This window comes from Hyperolius riggenbachi, chromosome 12 (genome assembly GCF_040937935.1).
Source record: "Hyperolius riggenbachi isolate aHypRig1 chromosome 12, aHypRig1.pri, whole genome shotgun sequence".
Taxonomy (NCBI): domain Eukaryota; kingdom Metazoa; phylum Chordata; class Amphibia; order Anura; family Hyperoliidae; genus Hyperolius; species Hyperolius riggenbachi.
Window position 1 is genome coordinate 219,237,981 of NC_090657.1, and position 18,642 is coordinate 219,256,622.

General features: G+C 51.9%; 1 protein-coding gene across 2 annotated transcripts in view; it reads right to left on the reverse strand.

Annotated features, from left to right (window-relative positions):
* The window catches only part of ASPSCR1 (ASPSCR1 tether for SLC2A4, UBX domain containing), a 113,350-nt gene that overhangs the window by 79,447 nt on the left and 15,261 nt on the right, over positions 1–18,642 (reverse strand). Inside the window, exons 4-7 of one of the 2 annotated variants that reach the window (XM_068262229.1) lie at positions 11,259–11,362; positions 8,694–8,754; positions 5,803–5,876; positions 4,950–5,601 (exon numbers count right to left, since the gene is read on the reverse strand). In XM_068262229.1, coding sequence (XP_068118330.1) covers positions 4,950–5,601; positions 5,803–5,876; positions 8,694–8,754; positions 11,259–11,362 — 891 coding nt within the window. The remainder of the gene's footprint in view (positions 1–4,949; positions 5,602–5,802; positions 5,877–8,693; positions 8,755–11,258; positions 11,363–18,642) is intronic. The other variant, XM_068262230.1, reaches the window with a different exon arrangement.

An 18,642-nucleotide genomic window follows, 5' to 3' on the forward strand; every position in this document is an offset into this window, starting at 1 on the left:
TGCTCTTACTCCCAGCTACATGGCGCTGAGCTCCTGATCTTCAGCCTATTAGGAAGTACAGCAACTTGTTTCTGCTGGAGCAGCTGATCTCCTAGACCATGGCTGTGTTACTGGGCCACTCACTGAGTAGCAGCAAGTGCAGGGATTGGCCCAAAGATGGAGTCTGGTCCCACCCGCAAGAACTTCAGCTCCAGTAATAACACAAGTTGCCATACCTTTTTCCCCTTACAGTTGCTAAGCCTTTCTTTTGGGGTAGGGCTTATATTTCGAGCATGCTTAAAATTCCCTCTAGGGATGTCTTAAAGAAAACCTGTAACGAGAAAAAAAAGTTCCCCTTGGGGGTACTCACCTCGGGTGGGGGAAGCCTCCGGATCCTATCAAGGCTTCCCCCGTCCTCCTGTGTCCCGCTGCGGCGGCGAAAAAGCTCCTGGAACAGCGGGGATGTAAATATTTACCTTCCTGGCTCCAGCGCAGTATTGGCTCTCCGCTCGGAGTTAAGTGGAAACAGCCGATCGCTGTCGGTCCGCTCTACTGTGCAAGTCTCTTGCGCCTGCGTAGTAGAGCAGAACCGACGGAGATCGGCTAATTTTGCCCATCTCCGTGCTGAAAGCCACAACAGCGCCCCCGCTGGAGCCAGGGAAGGTAAATAAATGTAGCTTGTCGAGCTGGATTGCCTGCAGCTACAGGGAGGGGGGAAACCTCATTGGGACTCTAATGCTACGTACACACTTGCGATAACTATCGTTTGCAAGGAACGATGGTTACCAGACAAACAATATTGGAAAGATTGGAATGCAGCGATGGGATGCAGCGATCATCATACACATTTTAACGATAGTTCTCGCAGAAAAGAACGATCAGAAGGAAATGTTGCGTACATATTTATATAAAATAAAAAAAAAAAAAAAAAAAAAACACTGACATGGAGTTACAATAGGTACAAATATAGGATTGTTAAAGAGGAACTGTAACGACAAAACGGCCCCTGGGGGGTACTCACCTCGGGTGGGGGAAGCCTCAGGATCCTAATGAGGCTTCCCACGCCGTCCTGCGTCCCTCGGGGGTATCGCTGTAGCCCTCCGTACAGCGGTGACGCAATATTTACCTTCCTGGCTCCTGCGCAGGCGCTCTGATGGCTGTCGGCGCCGAAGTAGGCGGAAATACCCGATCGCCGTTGGGTCTGCTCTACTGCGCAGGCGCAAGTTTCCGGCGCCTGCGCAGTAGAGCGGACCCGACGGAGATCGGGTATTTCCGTCTATTTCCGTGCCAAAAGTCGCCACAGCGCCCCCGCTGGAGCCAGCAAAAGTAAATATTGAACTGACAGTCGGCACAGTCGCCGGCTGTTCGGAGGGCTGCGGCGAGAGCCCCGTGGGACAGAGGACGGCGTGGGAAGCCTCATTAGGATCCCGAGGCTTCCCCCACCCGAGGTGAGTACCCCCCAGGGGAGGTTTTTCATGTTACAGAGTCTCTTTAACTTGAAAGTTTAATTGAAATGAGCAATGTAGCAATCTTTACGGGCCGCGCTACAAAGGAAGTACGGAAGCTGGGCAGAATTCAACGCATTGGCCCTTGTAACGATCGTTCTCGGCCGATGTCTGTACACACTATAGTTTTGTAACGATTGTCGGTAGATGCGATCCGTCAGGTTGGATATTTCCATCTTCCCGATGTCGTTCGTGTTAATGATCGTTGGGTAAAGTTTTTTTCCCGATTGTCGGCGGAACGATCGTTAATTAGCTGTTTCAAACGACCGTAGTCGCCAGTGTGTACGCAGCATAAGGCTTCCCCCTCCCGAGGTTAGGCCAAAAGGGGGGGGGAGGGGGGGGGGACTTTTTTTTTTGTTACAGAGTCCCTTTAATTTCAAGGAAAGAGGGTATGAGAGTGTGTGGCTATTCTAGAAGGAGCTCTGCCAGCATCTGGAGGATTCTACAGCACACATTCCTTACAAGAGCCAGCACCTCCGTACAATTACAAATTCAATAGAGCTTCTATAAAAATCAGCAACTAGAGATGGTCGATAACATGCTAATAACTCCAAAACTCATGCAGATCTTACTGCAAATTGTATGCAACTTGGAACTGGGCCAATGACTATCAGGAAATGTATCTGGTGCATTGAAAGCTGCATATAATTTGCATTCCATTATTATTACAGTCGAATTTCTCTGATATAGTAAACCTGGCTATAGTAATCTCAGTCCCCGGATTCCAACCATGTGGCTGTATGAATATACAATGTATGACCAATCCTGATATAGTAATCTCAGTCCCCGGATTCCAACCATGTGGCTGTATGAATATACAATGTATGACCAATCCTGATATAGTACAGTAAACTGATGATATAGTAATCTATTTGACAAGGTCCCTTGAGCAAAGCAGGCAGTTTCAGCACAAGGCACCGAAAACAGGTGCCGCAATAGCAGTAATGCATGCCCCCCAACCCTCCCGGATTAGTCGGGACTAACTCGATTTGGGGGGGCTATCCCGGGTTCCCCCCCTTGTATCCCTTGTGGAGAAATGATCGAGGCGCCAGCCACGCCAATGAGATGCGGGAGCCGGCTTCATTCCTCGCTCCCTCCCTCTGAATGCCCACCTACTGTGAATGTGTCTCCCCCTGTATGCAGAGTTTGCGCAGCAGAGCGGGCAGTCATCTTACCGTTGATCGATGCGTACCGGCATCCATCTTCAATCTGCTTCCTGTGACGTCATAGTAAACAGGAAGCAGAGACTCCAGTTGCCGTTACGCGTGGATCAACGGTAAGATGACTGCCCGCTCCGCTGCCCAAACGCTGCATACAGGGGGACACGCATTCACAGTAGGTGGGCATTCTGAGAGAGGGAGGGAGCGAGGAATGAAGCCGGCTCCTGCATCCCTTATTGACGCGGCTGGTTCCTCGATCATTTCTTTCATCTCTTCTCTGCCCAGGGCAATCTCCTCCCCACACACGGGCACCTTCCTCCCCAACCAGTGGCCCCCTCCTCCTCACCCAAGGGCATTCTCCCCCCTCCACTGACAACCCCCCTACCCACTAGCACCTTCTTCCCCACCCACTGGCACCCTCCTCCCCACCCAGTGTCACCCTCCTCTCTACCCACTGACACCCTCCTCCCCAACCAGTGTCACCCTCCTCCCCACCCACTGACACCTTTCTCCCCCACCCAGTGGCACCCTCCTCCCCACCTACGGGCACCCACTTCCCCACCACTAACACCCCTACCCACTAGCACTTTCTTCCCCACCCAGTGGCACCTTCCTCCTACCCACTGACCCCCTCCTCCTACCCACTGGCACCTTTCTTCCCCACCCACTGGCACCCTCCGTCTACCAAGTGGCATCCTCCTCCCTGCCCACTGGCACCCTCCACTTTCCACTATCACCCTCCTCCTACCCACTGGCTCCTTCCTCCCCCACCCACTGGCACCCACCTCTTTCCACCCAGTGTCATCCTCTCCCACCAACTGGCACCCTCCTCCACAAACTCTTTGCTCCCATTGTCACCCTCCTGCAAAAGCAGGGGTGTGGCTAAAGGCCACACAGGGGGCGTGGCTTAAGTGTCCCTCTTTCACATCTTCAAAAGTTGGGGAGGTATGGTAATGCAATAGTACGCAGGGGTATTTCGGGGTTCAGGCAATCGGCGGACCTCAAATTACATCTCCCTCCGAGTTGCTACGACTCGGTGGGGGAATAGAATTTAATGCCGCTGGAAATGTGAGCGACAGCAGGGCGAGACTTAATTTGTCTTACCCTGCACCCAACTCAATGGCGGCGCACATACTGTATTTTTTGGACTATAAGACTCACTTTTTCTACCCAAAAGTGGCGAAAGCTGCGTCTTATAGCCCAAATGCAGGGACTCCCTGTACTGTGCCCATGCATAGGAGGACACAAGGGGGCAAACGGAGGACACAAGGGAGACACGGGGACAAACGGAGGACACAGGGAAACACAAAGGGACATAGAAGAGGACACAATGAGGACATAGGCGGACATATGGGGGGCAAACGGAGGACACAGGAAGACACGGGGAAAAATGGAGGGCACAGGGAAACACAAAGGGACATAGAGAAGGACACAAAGGGGCATAGAAGAGAACACAATGAAGACATAGGCAGACATATGGGGGACACAAGGGGGGAAAGAGGAGGACACAGGGTGACACAAGAGGTACAAAGGGGGTATAATCCACAATATGCCCTTTCACCATGGTTGCATCAGGTTTAGTATATATTTTTTTTCCTCTTTATCGCTTATGTCTTAGTATATCTTTTTTGTCCTCTAAACCTAGGTGTGTCTTATAGTCCAAAAAATATGGTATATGTACACCCCTTGAGGACCCTTTTACACTTGAATTGCAAGTGTGCGTTGCGCTACCCTGTTTTACCGCAGCAATGCAAGTGAATGGGGCCTTTTACACTTACTGCCGTGCACTGGAAGTGTTAATCCCACCGCACTCCCGACGCACAGCCTGCAGTGTTGCCGCATGATCCGTGGCTACCGCATTGATCATGCAGCAATACACGTCCTTGGAGCGACGCAGTAAACCTAAACAATGAAGTGCGGGGCGTCGCGGGGCGCATGTGCGGACCGACAGGAATCCTGCAAAAGTGCTATGCGCTACGCCACTGTGCTACTACGTCAATTAAATCTGCATGCAATACGAAATCATTAGCATCTCATTGATGACCTGATAGAAACACAGCAGTGACATATCAGAGCTATTCTAATCCCATCTCAAGTCGGTCAGTTCAGCTATGATAACATTTGTGTGCAGTAAATATTAGTGAAATAAGTAAAATAAGAACTAAGTGGGGCTAAAAATAAGGTTAAAAACTACTAATGCTGTATTCTTCTGTAAAAAGAACACAATGTGACCATAGAGCTGCTTCTCTGGGAAGGAGACCTGTTAGCAGGCTGACTATGGTTGTACTCTTAGTGACTTTCTCACCTTTGACCAATCATCTTCTTGGTCAGTCTTCGATTTCTTTGGCTTGGAATGTTCTGGACTTTGGAAAGGCTCATGACCGGTGGCACATTGAAAATCGGCTTCAAATGAAGTCCCAGGGACATTGGCACCTCCAAGTCGATGGCCTCCTCCTTGGAATGGGATAAAGGCAGTCGCTTGCGGTACAGAAGGGGGTTGTGCTAATTGTGATGATGAAGACTTTGGCCTGACACTGTCCATGCTGGGCTGTACTCTCTGTACAGAGGAAGTCCATTCTGTAGGTGCAGCTTCCGGTGAGGACTCAATCTTTGTCACCTTAGAAGGTTCTCTATTTGTGGCTTCAGAAGGTTCTTGCTTTGTGGTTTCAGAACTTGGAACTTCTATGGAGACTTCTCGTTTTATAGCCTCAACAGATGCAGATTCTGTAGGAAGGTTGTCTTTTGCAGTAAGCTCTAAAGAAGCTGCTTTTACTGTAGATTCTCCTTTTGTTGTGTCTAAAGATGTCCTTGCTTCCTGGCTTACAACAGACTTTACTTCTTCTGTTGAAGGACCTCGAGACTCTGTCTTGGGGTTAATATCCAAGTGTCGTTCTGCACCCTCCCGCACTGTTGAAGGCGGTCTGCTTTGAGGTGTGTCACATTTCCGCACTACGAACCTTGAAAAAAAAAATTGTATGAGAATTAGAAACTGCTAACAAAAGTGGAATGGAAGATCTCAGTTATCAAAGTGTCCAAGGCAAGAAACATGGGCTACATAGTCACCAATCAGATTTTGCATGTAAGGAAATCTGAATGGCTGTGTTGGCAACGTACTCAGTGAAAAGTCTTATAAAGAAGGTCAACTCCATCTCGCCTACCTGACTATGGCACTTCCACATGTGAGTCCCAAAGACTGAAGGGTTGTTTGCTTCAATGATGTTTCCCCAATCACCTGAGAGATAAGAGATGATTAAAATGTGGATTCTGGCAGATGACAGGCATCTAGCATAAGCAGCTATCTATGGACTGAAGAAATTAAAAATCCACCTATAATTAACAGTACAGCTTAGATTTACAGTAGTTGGCTCTCTACACTTCCGGGATACCCCAAAACTAATTTTTTCTCCATGGGCAGTTGCAATTCTTTCCCTTTTTGGGGGAAAGGGTGGTACCCCCAGTGGTGGCAGCACTTGAGGGGCCTGTCTGCGCCTTCCCTCCCCACTGCCTCACATTATGGTGTGGTCCCGCCCAGGACATGCATCATCTTGCAACCAAGGGCAATATGCAAATTGCAAATAGTCTTTCCTTTGGGGATCCGCGCAGATGGTCCCCCCTAGGCTCTGGCCAGTCCTGGGGGCATAGGAGGCCTACACGCAACACCCCTGTTGAGAAGCAGTGGACTTTGCGTGCACCAACTCCTGCAGGGATTTGGTAAGTTGGTTTTAGACCCTGCGTATTCTGGCAAAGGGATGCTATTTTGCTATGCCATTTCAATTAGGCAGCCAGCATATAGACAGGTGAACCTGGATAGAGCAAACATATCTTTGTTGTTGTTTTTTCTCCATGTACAGCTTGGATTTAGTTGGCTCTCTACGCTTCCTGGATACCCCAAAACTGAATTTTTGCTATCACCTGTGTGAGTGCCTTATAGGGAAAAGTGCCCAAGCCTGATTAATAAATTGTGATAGAACCTGTACAGCTTATGCGATTTGTAGACCTCTTTCATTGTGGTCACTATTAGCAACCCACCTTTGTAAGTAGCACTCTGCTTGCTTATCCCACTGTTCTATAAATACTACAGTATATGAGCACTCCTGTTTTTTTTCTGTTTTATCTTCAGGTACTGGAGTCCATCAAGGGAGGGCCCCTCACCAGATATGCCCACTACCGTTTAGTGTCACTTGTACTGTGCAGATGTTGAACCAAGACCGACACCCTCTTTGCAGTCCATGAAAAGGTACTGCTAGATGAACCGGTAAATTTGTGCACCGCCATAGGCAGCAATGTGAATTACAGCTGTGGTGGAGCACACTGTGAAAGGCGGTGGGGAAATTTGGGAACAGGGCCACGCACGCACGCACGCACGCACGCACGCACACACACACACACACCTTTACCCTGCAACCAAGTTTTCCCCCGGCTTTTCACCTGTACGCCTACAGGGAGCTTTCCACCAGCAAGACATGATGTCAGTCCTGCCCCTCCCACCGCCCTGTATATTATGTACAAGCAGTGATGCTGACTACTCATAACTTTTTCAATGTGATTTTTGAAATATATCATGCAAGTGGCAGATTTATTTTCACATTTCAGTTCAAAGCAGAGGTTAGACTTTTTTTTCAGAGATTTCCATGGAGTGACTTCAGTTGCCCTTTAAAGGAAACCTGAACCGAGTAAAAGTATTTAAAATAAACACATGACGTAGCCGCAAATGAAGATTACATACTAACCTCCCCGCCAGTTCCTCTCAGAAGCTCACTATTTTCTTCTTACAATCCCTTCCAGTTCAGACAAGATTTTGTCAGAACTGAAATATACCAGTTGCTGTCAGTTATATATCAGTTAGGCACCATTCACATTACCAATGTAGATGGCCGTGTGATCGGAACCGCAATGCGTACGAATGCACGCCATCTGCATTTGCATGCGTTGTGTGGCTGACAGACATGCGCTTGGGCAAAAAATGCTTGCAGCATGCGTTCGTGGACCGCATTGGTCCGCCACGCATGCAATGTGAGCATGAGACAGTGCAGTCTATGCACTTCTGATGTCTTGCATTTCTGCCTCCTGCACACGTTGCCGCGTGTAACGTGAACGAGGCCTGTCAGTTATAACTGAAACTGAAAACCGATGAGCAATGTCCATGTTTATATGGCGATATTACAGTTTAAACAGTGTGCTGCCCAGGAAGTGGTAATGGCCATTTTTACAATGAAGGACGGAGAAATCCACTGATCACAGTGGACAAACAAGACGCAGGAGAGGAGAAAGGGATTGAGGAGTAGACTACATTGGAGGCAAGTATGACCTGTGTAGGTTTATTTGGACTTTTATTTTTCGGTTCAGGTTTGCTTTAAAGAGAAACCGTAACCAAGAATTGAACTTCATCCCAATCAGTAGCTGATACCCCCTTTTACACGAGAAATATTTACCTTTCATCACATAGATCATCAGGGGGCTCTGTATGGCTGATATTGTGGTGAAACCCCTCCCACAGGAAACTGTGAGGACCATGGTCCTGGCAGTTTCCTGTCTGTGAACCTCGTTACATTGTGGGAAATAGCTGTTTACAGCGGTTTCCAACTGCCAAAAAAAGCAAGCAGCATCTCCTTTCAGTGACATCACCCGCCAGCAGTAAAAATGTCACCATGTGATAAATGTCAGAATGTAAATCGGGGAGAGGAAAGATTTTACAATGGGCAAACACTGACTAAATCATTTATACATAATTATTGTAAAAATGTAGCACTTTTTTTTTATTACATTATTTTCACTGGAGTTCCTCTTTAAGGCTGCTGGAAAACATTTTTTTGTGCCGTTACATAACACCCTGACATCTCTAGTGAAGTCACTTGTGTTCTTTTCCAGGCCCTCCTAAAGGTGATCTTTTATGGCCACATGAAAGGGAATGGGTGGTGGTCTCTGCATCCGCCCTAATACGCGGGTTACTGGAGAGGACACAGGAGGTACGAGCTGAGAGTGATGGAAACGGTGAATCATTAATGAGCTGTCTGGATTCCCGTCTTCTCCGCTCAGCAGATAGTCTTACCTCATCTCGCATATAAATGCAAACAGCAACGCTTCCAGGAGGGACCTCGTCCAGACACGCCCTGAAAAACACAAACAATTGTAAACCTGAAAAGCAGACGGCATCACATCGTGAGCGCGAAGGGCAGCCAGCGGTGTCGCACCTCACTTGTTTTTTTAAACTGAATACGCTATTAGACTGCGTAATAAGAAATGATGATATAAGACACAGCAGCCAAACAAATATTAATGCACTGCAGTCAGATCAGATGATTGAAACATCCCTGATTGGGGCGCACACGCTCCTTAACCGAGTTGTAAGCCACTACTGTCAGATTGACCTGAAGAAGCAGACAAGATGCAGCGAAACGCATTGTACATTTTAAAGAGAGTCTGAAGCCCCTTAAAATTCCTCTTTATTTATTTAACAATCCCCTTCTACACTATCACCCTATCTAAAACGCAGCTATCCCGCGGCATAATGTGTTAACCCCCCCCCCAAATCCCCGGGGCAATGTTGGGGGAGCGCTTCCTAGTAGAGGCAGAGCTTTGGGCTGTAGCTCTGCCTCTACTCCTGTCAATCGGCGCTGATCGCCCCCTCTCCCGCCCCTCTCAGTCTTCTTTCACTGAGAGGGGCGGGGGAGAGGCGTCGATTAGTGCTGATTGACGCGAATGGAGGCAGAGCTACAGCTCAAAGCTCTGCCTCCCCGGGCAACAAAATCTGCGACCAGAAAAAAGGATTTTTGCCCCGGTGTTTGGGGGGAGGGGAGGTTAAACACAGCGTTCTGCCGCGGGATAGCGGCATTTTAGATAGGGCGATAGTGTAGATGGGGATTGTTAAATAAAAAGATGAATGTTAAGAGGCTTCAGAGTCTCTAAGTGCTTGTATAGAAACCTTTTTCCCAGTCAACACGGACTTGATTCTTCTGGAGAGGAAAGCCCAACACTGCCTCTACTTTGTAAACAGCTTTTAAGTATTTTATATTAAAGAGACTCCGTAACAAAAATTGCATCCTGTTTTTTATCATCCTACAAGTTCCAAAAGCTATTCTAATGTGTTCTGGCTTACTGCAGCACGTTCTACTATCACAGTCTCTGTAATAAATCAACGTATCTTTCCCCTGTCAGACTTGTCGGCCTGTGTCTGGAAGGCTGCCAAGTTCTTCAGTGTTGTGGTTCTGCTATGAACTCACCCTTCCAGGCCCCTCTCTGCACACTGCCTGTGTGTTATTTAGATTAGAGCAGCTTCTCTCTTCTCTCTTATCTTTTACAAGCTGGATAAATCGTCCTCTGAGCTGGCTGGGCTTTCACATACTGAGGAATTACAAACAAGGGCAAAGCTGTTTGCAGGAAGAAAAGAGCAGCCTGAAACTTCAGTGCATGGGGGAAAGAAACACACAAATGATCTCTTGAGATTCAAAAGGAAGGCTGTATACAGCCTGCTTGTGTATGGATGTATTTTCTATGTGTGGACATACTGTACATCAACCTACTTCCTGTTTTGGTGGCCATTTTGTTTGTTTACAAACAAACTTTTTAAAACTGTTTTTTAACCACTTTTAATGCGGCGAGGAGCGGCGAAATTGTGACAGAGGGTAATAGGAGATGTCCCCTAACGCACTGGTATGTTTACTTTTGAGCGATTTTAACAATAAAGATTCTCTTTAAGGAAGCCTCCAAATAGTACTTTAAGTTTAAACCTCCCTGAAGGTCTGGTGATGGCATCGCATGAGGTCTTCCACCTTGCATCTCTGTGGCATCTGCTGGAGAGCTGCCACAACAGCATCTATCAAGCTACGTACACAACGAAAGATAGAATAATGAACCAGAACTCTGGGAGCGTGTGTAAGGGGTTACAAAGAGGCCAAAAAGCCTCCTTACTAATGCTATGTATTTGGGATTTCTCCGATTGGATGATGGTTCACATTGAACATTAGAAGGGACATTGTTGGGGGTTTCGTAGCGTTCATCACTCGTCCTGATAGCGCTCGCAGTCAGCCCTACATCTTTCAGCACATCCAGCCAATTTGTGCGACCAATTTCAGGCCAGAATTGGTCACATCGTCAATCACGCATGCACTTGGCATTCGATTATAATAATTGAATTAGATAGTCGATCAGCCGCCAAGTTTCCTGATGTATAGCCACTTTAACCCCCTCTCGGCGGTATATTTATTTGCGGATTTTTGGGTCTTTTTAAAAAAAAAACGGTTCAGACCCCAAAATCAAGAAAAAAAAAATCAAGTCGCCAAAATGGCTGCAGCAGTCTAAGCTCTCACTCACCTTCCTGGGCTCCAGCGCTGCAATTTTACCTTCGGCCTCCGGGTGGCGCTGTAACTCTGGTGAGATAGTCATCATTGATCTCTCCACAGAGTGGTTCAGAGCCTCGAGGGCAGGAAGGAGAACGGCTACCGATGTCTGGATCCCCTGGGAGGTGAGTAAAAATACCTGCTAGCCCGAGCGTAGCTTGGGATTACCCCCAGGGAGGTTAAGTACCGCCGGAGTTCTCTGAGCTGTTCAAGCCCCGCCTGTTATTGTAACATTATAATATATAAGGTTTTATTAATCAAATTTTGTTAGAACTCACTTGATTTGTGGAAAGTGGACCAAAACATCCCAGAAGGTCTGGCTGCATAAAAACTCATCCTGTAACCTGGCTCCATCCTCCAGCTGCAGGGCCACCCGAACTTTCTGCACAGGAACACAGAGCGGCACAAAGCATGTTACTGATGGCCCACCTATACACTGTACATATAACTCACATCTACCAATCAGCTCGCAGGAAGTTGCAGCGTGTGGGCCAGATTTTCTTCTTAAACTGTACTAACCAGCAGGGGGAACTGTTCTGCATGATATTAAGAAACTTCTTAAAGAGAACCCGAGGTGGGTTTGAAGAATATTATCTGCATACAGCTGCTGGATCTGCCTATACAGCCCAGCCTTTGTTGCTATCCCAAACCCCCCCCAAGGTCCCCCTGCACTCTGCAATCCCTCATAAATCACAGCCACGCTGCTGACAAACAGCTTGTCAGAGCTGGCTGTGTTTATCTCTATAGTGTCAGTCTGCTGCTCTCCCCGCCTCCTGCAGAACTCCAGTCCCCGCCTGCATCCCTTCCCTCCCTGCTGATTGGAGGGAAGGGACAAGGGCAGGGACCGGAGCTATGCAGGAGGCGGGGGAGCAGCTGAGACTGACACTACAGATGTAAACACAGCCTCACAGCATGGCTGCGATTTATGAGGGATTGCAGAGTGCAGGGGGACCTTAGTGGGGTTTGGGATAGCAACAGAAGCTGGGCTGTATAGGCAGATCCAGCCTCTGTATGCAGATAACATTCTTTAAACACACCTCGGGTTCTCTTTAAATTCTACTTAATAGATGTAGTTTTGCGTGAATTTCTAGAGCTGCACTACAGTTAAGAAAAGTGCAAATCCATCCCTAAACTGCCACAGATTAAGAAGAGTTTAACCCCGCTGGCGGTAATCCCGAGCTGAGCTTTTCAAGACATTGGTCCTTTAAGAACAGCTTAAAAAGGAAACTGCACTAGTGATTTGTCAGGATGCCTGAGACAGTTCTGCACGGATTTCTCAGACACTCTTAGGCCTTGTTCACATCATTTAGCGCAGATGGCTGTGCGATCGGAACGCAACACGTCCGATCGCACTCCATCTGCGCTACTATGCGCTGCGCTGCAGATCCCATTCATTACAATGAATGGGATCTGCGATTCCCAAAAATGCATGCAGCAGGCGCCAGCGCAATTGCGCTGCTGCACAGCACATATGATGAGAATGGTAGAAGGGCTGTCTATGCCCTTCTACCGTTCTTGCGCATCGCACACTATACGCGCTGCCAAAATGCGCACGGCAGCGCGTATAGTCCGAACGAGCCCTAAATAAATGTCCCCCTTTGTTCCCTGAGCTTGCTACGCTGTACAGTTCTTTCAGCGGGGGTGGGCACTTTCCATGGAGCATGAACGATGCTGGGGATGGTGCCTCAGCGGGGGTGGGCACTTTCCATGGAGCATGACCGATGCTGGGGAAGGACACTTAGCGGGGGTGGGCACTTTCCACTGACCATGAACGATGCTGGGGAAAGTGCCTCAGCGGGGGTGGGGACTTTCCATGGAGCATCACCGATGCTGGGGAAGGTCCCTCAGCGGGGTGAGCACTTTCCATGGAGCATGAACGATGCTGGGAAAGGTCCCTCAGCGGGGGTGGGCACTTTCTACTGACCATGACCGATGCTGGGGAAGGTCCCTCAGCGGGGGTGGGCACTTTCCATGGAGCCTGCGCGATGCTGGGGAAGGTTCCTCAGCGGGGGTGGGCACTTTCCATGGAGCATGAGCGATGCTGGAGAAGGTCCCTCAGTGGGGGTGGGCACTTTCCATGGAGCATGAACGATGCTGGAGAAGGTCCCTCAGCGGGGGTGGGCACTTTCCACTGACCATGACCGATGCTGGGGAAGGTCTCTCAGCGGGGTGAGCACTTTCCATAGAGAATGAACGATGCTGGGAAAGGTCCCTCAGCAGGGGTTGGGCACTTTCCATGGAGCATGAACGATGCTGGGGAAGGTCCCTCAGCAGGGGTTGGGCACTTTCCATGGAGCATGAATGATGCTGGGAAAGGTCCCTCAGCAGGGGTTGGGCACTTTCCATGGAGCATGAACGATGCTGGGGAAGGCCCCTCAGCGGGGGTGGGCACTCTCCACGGAGCATGAATGATGCTGAGGAAGGTCCCTCAGCGGGGGTGGGCACTTTCCACGGAGCATGAATGATGCTGAGGAAGGTCCCTCAGCGGGGGTGGGCACTTTCCATGGAGCATGAACGATGCTGGGAAAGGTCCCTCAGCGGGGGTGGGCACTTTCCACTGACCATGACCGATGCTGGGGAAGGTCTCTCAGCGGGGTGAGCACTTTCCATAGAGAATGAACGATGCTGGGAAAGGTCCCTCAGCAGGGGTTGGGCACTTTCCATGGAGCATGAATGATGCTGGGAAACGTCCCTCAGCAGGGGTTGGGCACTTTCCATGGAGCATGAGCGATGCTGGGAAAGGTCCCTCAGCGGGGGTTGGGCACTTTCCATGGAGCATGAATGATGCTGGGGAAGGTCCCTCAGCGGGGGTGAGCACTTTCCATGGAGCATGAACGATGCTGGGGAAGGCCCCTCAGCGGGGGTGGGCACTCTCCACGGAGCATAAATGATGCTGAGGAAGGTCCCTCAGCAGGGGTGGGCACTTTCCATGGAGCATGAGCGATGCTGGGGAAGGTCCCTCAGCGGGGGTGAGCACTTTCCATGGAGCATGAGCGATGCTGGAGAAGGTCCCTCAGTGGGGGTGGGCACTTTCCATGGAGCATGAACGATGCTGGAGAAGGTCCCTCAGCGGGGGTGGGCACTTTCCACTGACCATGACCGATGCTGGGGAAGGTCTCTCAGCGGGGTGAGCACTTTCCATAGAGAATGAACGATGCTGGGAAAGGTCCCTCAGCAGGGGTTGGGCACTTTCCATGGAGCATGAATGATGCTGAGGAAGGTCCCTCAGCGGGGGTGGGCAATTTCCATGGAGCATGAGCGATGCTGGGGAGCATGAACGATGCTGGGGAAGGACACTCAGCGGGGGTGAGCACTTTCCACGGAGCATGAATGATGCTAGAAAAGGTTCCTCAGCGGGGGTGGGCACTTTCCACGGAGCATGAATGATGCTGAGGAAGGTCCCTCAGCGGGGGTGGGCACTTTCTATGGAGCATGCGCGATGCTGGGGAGCGTGAACGATGCTGGGGAAGGACACTCAGCGGGGGTGAGCACTTTCCAGAGCATGAATGATGCTGGGGAAGGTCCCTCAGCGGGGGTGGGCACTTTCCACGGAGCATGAATGATGCTGAGGAAGGACCCTCAGCGGGGGTGGGCACTTTCCATGGAGTATGAGCGATGCTGGAGAAGGTCCCTCAGCGGGGGTGGGCACTTTCCATGAAGCATGAACGATGCTGGAGAAGGTCCTTCAGCGGGGGTGGGCACTTTTCATGGAGCATGAACGATGCTGGAGAAGGTCCCTCAGCGGGGGTGGGCACTTTCCATGGAGCATGAATGATGCTGGAGAAGGTCCCTCAGCGGGGGTGGGCACTTTCCACAGAGCATGAACGATGCTGATGCTGGGTAAGGTCCCTCAGTGGGGGTGGGCACTTTCCATGGAGCATGAACGATGCTGGGGAAGGTCCCTCAGTGGGGGTGGGCACTTTCCATGGAGCATGAACGATGCTGGGGAAGGTCCCTCAGTGGGGGTGGGCACTTTCCATGGAGCATGAACGATGCTGGGGAAGGTCCCTCAGTGGGGGTGGGCACTTTCTATGGAGCATGAACGATGCTGGGGAAGGTCCCTCAGCGGGGGTGAGCAGTTTCCACGGAGCATGAATGATGCTGGGGAAGGCCCCTCAGCGGGGGTGGGCACTTTCCATGGAGCATGCGCGATGCTGGGGAAGGACACTCAGCGGGGGTGAGCACTTTCCATGGAGCATGAACGATGCTGGGGTAGGTCCCTCAGTGGGGGTGGGCACTTTCCATGGAGCATGAGCGATGCAAGAGAGGGTCCCTCAGCGGGGGTGGGCACTTTCCACGGAGCATGAACGATGCTGGGGAAGGTCCCTCAGTGGGGGTGGGCACTTTCCATAGAGCATGAGCGATGCTGGGGAAGGGCCCTCAGTGGGGGTGGGCACTTTCCATGAAGCATGAGCGATGCTGGGGAAGGTCCCTCAGCAGGGGTGGGCACTTTCCATGGAGCATGCGCGATGCTGGGGAAGGTCCCTCAGTGGGGGTGGGCACTTTCCATGGAGCATGAACGATGCTGGGGAAGGTCCCTCAGCGGGGGTGAGCACTTTCCATGGAGCATGCGCGATGCTGGAGAGCGTGAACAATGCTGGGGAAGGACACTCAGCGGGGGTGGGCACTTTCCATGGAGCATGAACGATGCTGGGGTAGGTCCCTCAGTGGGGGTGGGCACTTTCCATGGAGCATGAGCGATGCTGGAGAAGGTCCCTCAGCGGGGGTGGGCACTTTCCATGGAGCATGAACGATGCTGGGGAAGGACACTCAGCGGGGGTGGGCACTTTCCATGGAGCATGAACGATGCTGGAGAAGGTCCCTCAGCGGGGGTGGGCACTTTCCACAGAGCATGAACGATGCTGATGCTGGGGAAGGTCCCTCAGTGGGGGTGGGCACTTTCCATGGAGCATGAGCGATGCTGGGGAAGGTCCCTCAGCGGGGGTGAGCACTTTCCATGGAGCATGAACGATGCTGGGGAAGGTCCCTCAGCAGGGGTTGGGCACTTTCCATGGAGCATGAATGATGCTGGGAAACGTCCCTCAGCAGGGGTTGGGCACTTTCCATGGAGCATGAGCGATGCTGGGGAAGGTCCCTCAGCGGGGGTTGGGCACTTTCCATGGAGCATGAATGATGCTGGGGAAGGTCCCTCAGCGGGGGTGAGCACTTTCCAGGGAGCATGAACGATGCTGGGGAAGGCCCCTCAGCGGGGGTGGGCACTCTCCACGGAGCATGAATGATGCTGAGGAAGGTCCCTCAGCGGGGGTGGGCACTTTCCACGGAGCATAAATGATGCTGAGGAAGGTCCCTCAGCGGGGGTGGGCACTTTCCATGGAGCATGAGCGATGCTGGGGAGCATGAACGATGCTGGGGAAGGACACTCAGCGGGGGTGAGCACTTTCCACGGAGCATGAATGATGCTAGAAAAGGTTTCTCAGCGGGGGTGGGCACTTTCCACGGAGCATGAATGATGCTGAGGAAGGTCCCTCAGCGGGGGTGGGCACTTTCTATGGAGCATGCGCGATGCTGGGGAGCGTGAACGATGCTGGAGAAGGTCCCTCAGCGGGGGTGGGCACTTTCCACAGAGCATGAACGATGCTGATGCTGGGGAAGGTCCCTCAGTGGGGGTGGGCACTTTCCATGGAGCATGAGCGATGCTGGGGAAGGTCCCTCAGCGGGGGTGAGCACTTTCCATGGAGCATGAACGATGCTGGGGAAGGCCCCTCAGCGGGGGTGGGCACTTTCCATGGAGCATGAATGATGTTGGGGAAGGTCCCTCAGCAGGGGTTGGGCACTTTCCATGGAGCATGAATGATGCTGGGAAACGTCCCTCAGCAGGGGTTGGGCACTTTCCATGGAGCATGAGCGATGCTGGGGAAGGTCCCTCAGCGGGGGTTGGGCACTTTCCATGGAGCATGAATGATGCTGGGGAAGGTCCCTCAGCGGGGGTGAGCACTTTCCATGGAGCATGAACGATGCTGGGGAAGGCCCCTCAGCGGGGGTGGGCACTCTCCACGGAGCATGAATGATGCTGAGGAAGGTCCCTCAGCGGGGGTGGGCACTTTCCACGGAGCATAAATGATGCTGAGGAAGGTCCCTCAGCGGGGGTGGGCACTTTCCATGGAGCATGAGCGATGCTGGGGAGCATGAACGATGCTGGGGAAGGACACTCAGCGGGGGTGAGCACTTTCCACGGAGCATGAATGATGCTAGAAAAGGTTCCTCAGCGGGGGTGGGCACTTTCCACGGAGCATGAATGATGCTGAGGAAGGTCCCTCAGCGGGGGTGGGCACTTTCTATGGAGCATGCGCGATGCTGGGGAGCGTGAACGATGCTGGGGAAGGACACTCAGCGGGGGTGAGCACTTTCCACGGAGCATGAATGATGCTGGGGAAGGTCCCTCAGCGGGGGTGGGCACTTTCCACGGAGCATGAATGATGCTGAGGAAGGTCCCTCAGCGGGGGTGGGCACTTTCCATGGAGTATGAGCGATGCTGGAGAAGGTCCCTCAGCGAGGGTGGGCACTTTCCATGGAGCATGAACGATGCTGGAGAAGGTCCTTCAGCGGGGGTGGGCACTTTCCATGGAGCATGAACGATGCTGGAGAAGGTCCCTCAGCGGGGGTGGGCACTTTCCACAGAGCATGAACGATGCTGATCCTGGGTAAGGTCCCTCAGTGGGGGTGAGCACTTTCCATGGAGCATGAACGATGCTGGGGAAGGCCCCTCAGCGGGGGTGGGCACTTTCCATGGAGCATGAACGATGCTGGGGAAGGTCCCTCAGTGGGGGTGGGCACTTTCCATGGAGCATGAACGATGCTGGGGAAGGTCCCTCAGTGGGGGTGGGCACTTTCCATGGAGCATGAACGATGCTGGGTAAGGTCCCTCAGCGGGGGTGGGCACTTTCCATGGAGCATGAACGATGCTGGGGAAGGTCCCTCAGCGGGGGTGAGCAGTTTCCACGGAGCATGAATGATGCTGGGGAAGGCCCCTCAGCGGGGGTGGGCACTTTCCATGGAGCATGCGCGATGCTAGGGAAGGACACTCAGCGGGGGTGAGCACTTTCCATGGAGCATGAACGATGCAAGAGAGGGTCCCTCAGCGGGGGTGGGCACTTTCCACGGAGCATGAACGATGCTGGGGAAGGTCCCTCAGTGGGGGTGGGCACTTTCCATAAAGCATGAGCGATGCTGGGGAAGGGCCCTCAGTGGGGGTGGGCACTTTCCATGAAGCATGAGTGATGCTGGGGAAGGTCCCTCAGCAGGGGTGGGCACTTTCCATGGAGCATGCGCGATGCTGGGGAAGGTCCCTCAGCGGGGGTGAGCACTTTCCATGGAGCATGCGCGATGCTGGGGAGCGTGAACAATGCTGGGGAAGGACACTCAGCGGGGGTGGGCACTTTCCATGGAGCATTAACGATGCTGGGGTAGGTCCCTCAGTGGGGGTGGGCACTTTCCATGGAGCATGAGCGATGCTGGAGAAGGTCCCTCAGCGGGGGTGGGCACTTTCCATGGAGCATGAACGATGCTGGGGAAGGACACTCAGCGGGGGTGGGCACTTTCCATGGAGCATGAACGATGCTGGAGAAGGTCCCTCAGCGGGGGTGGGCACTTTCCACAGAGCATGAACGATGCTGATGCTGGGGAAGGTCCCTCAGTGGGGGT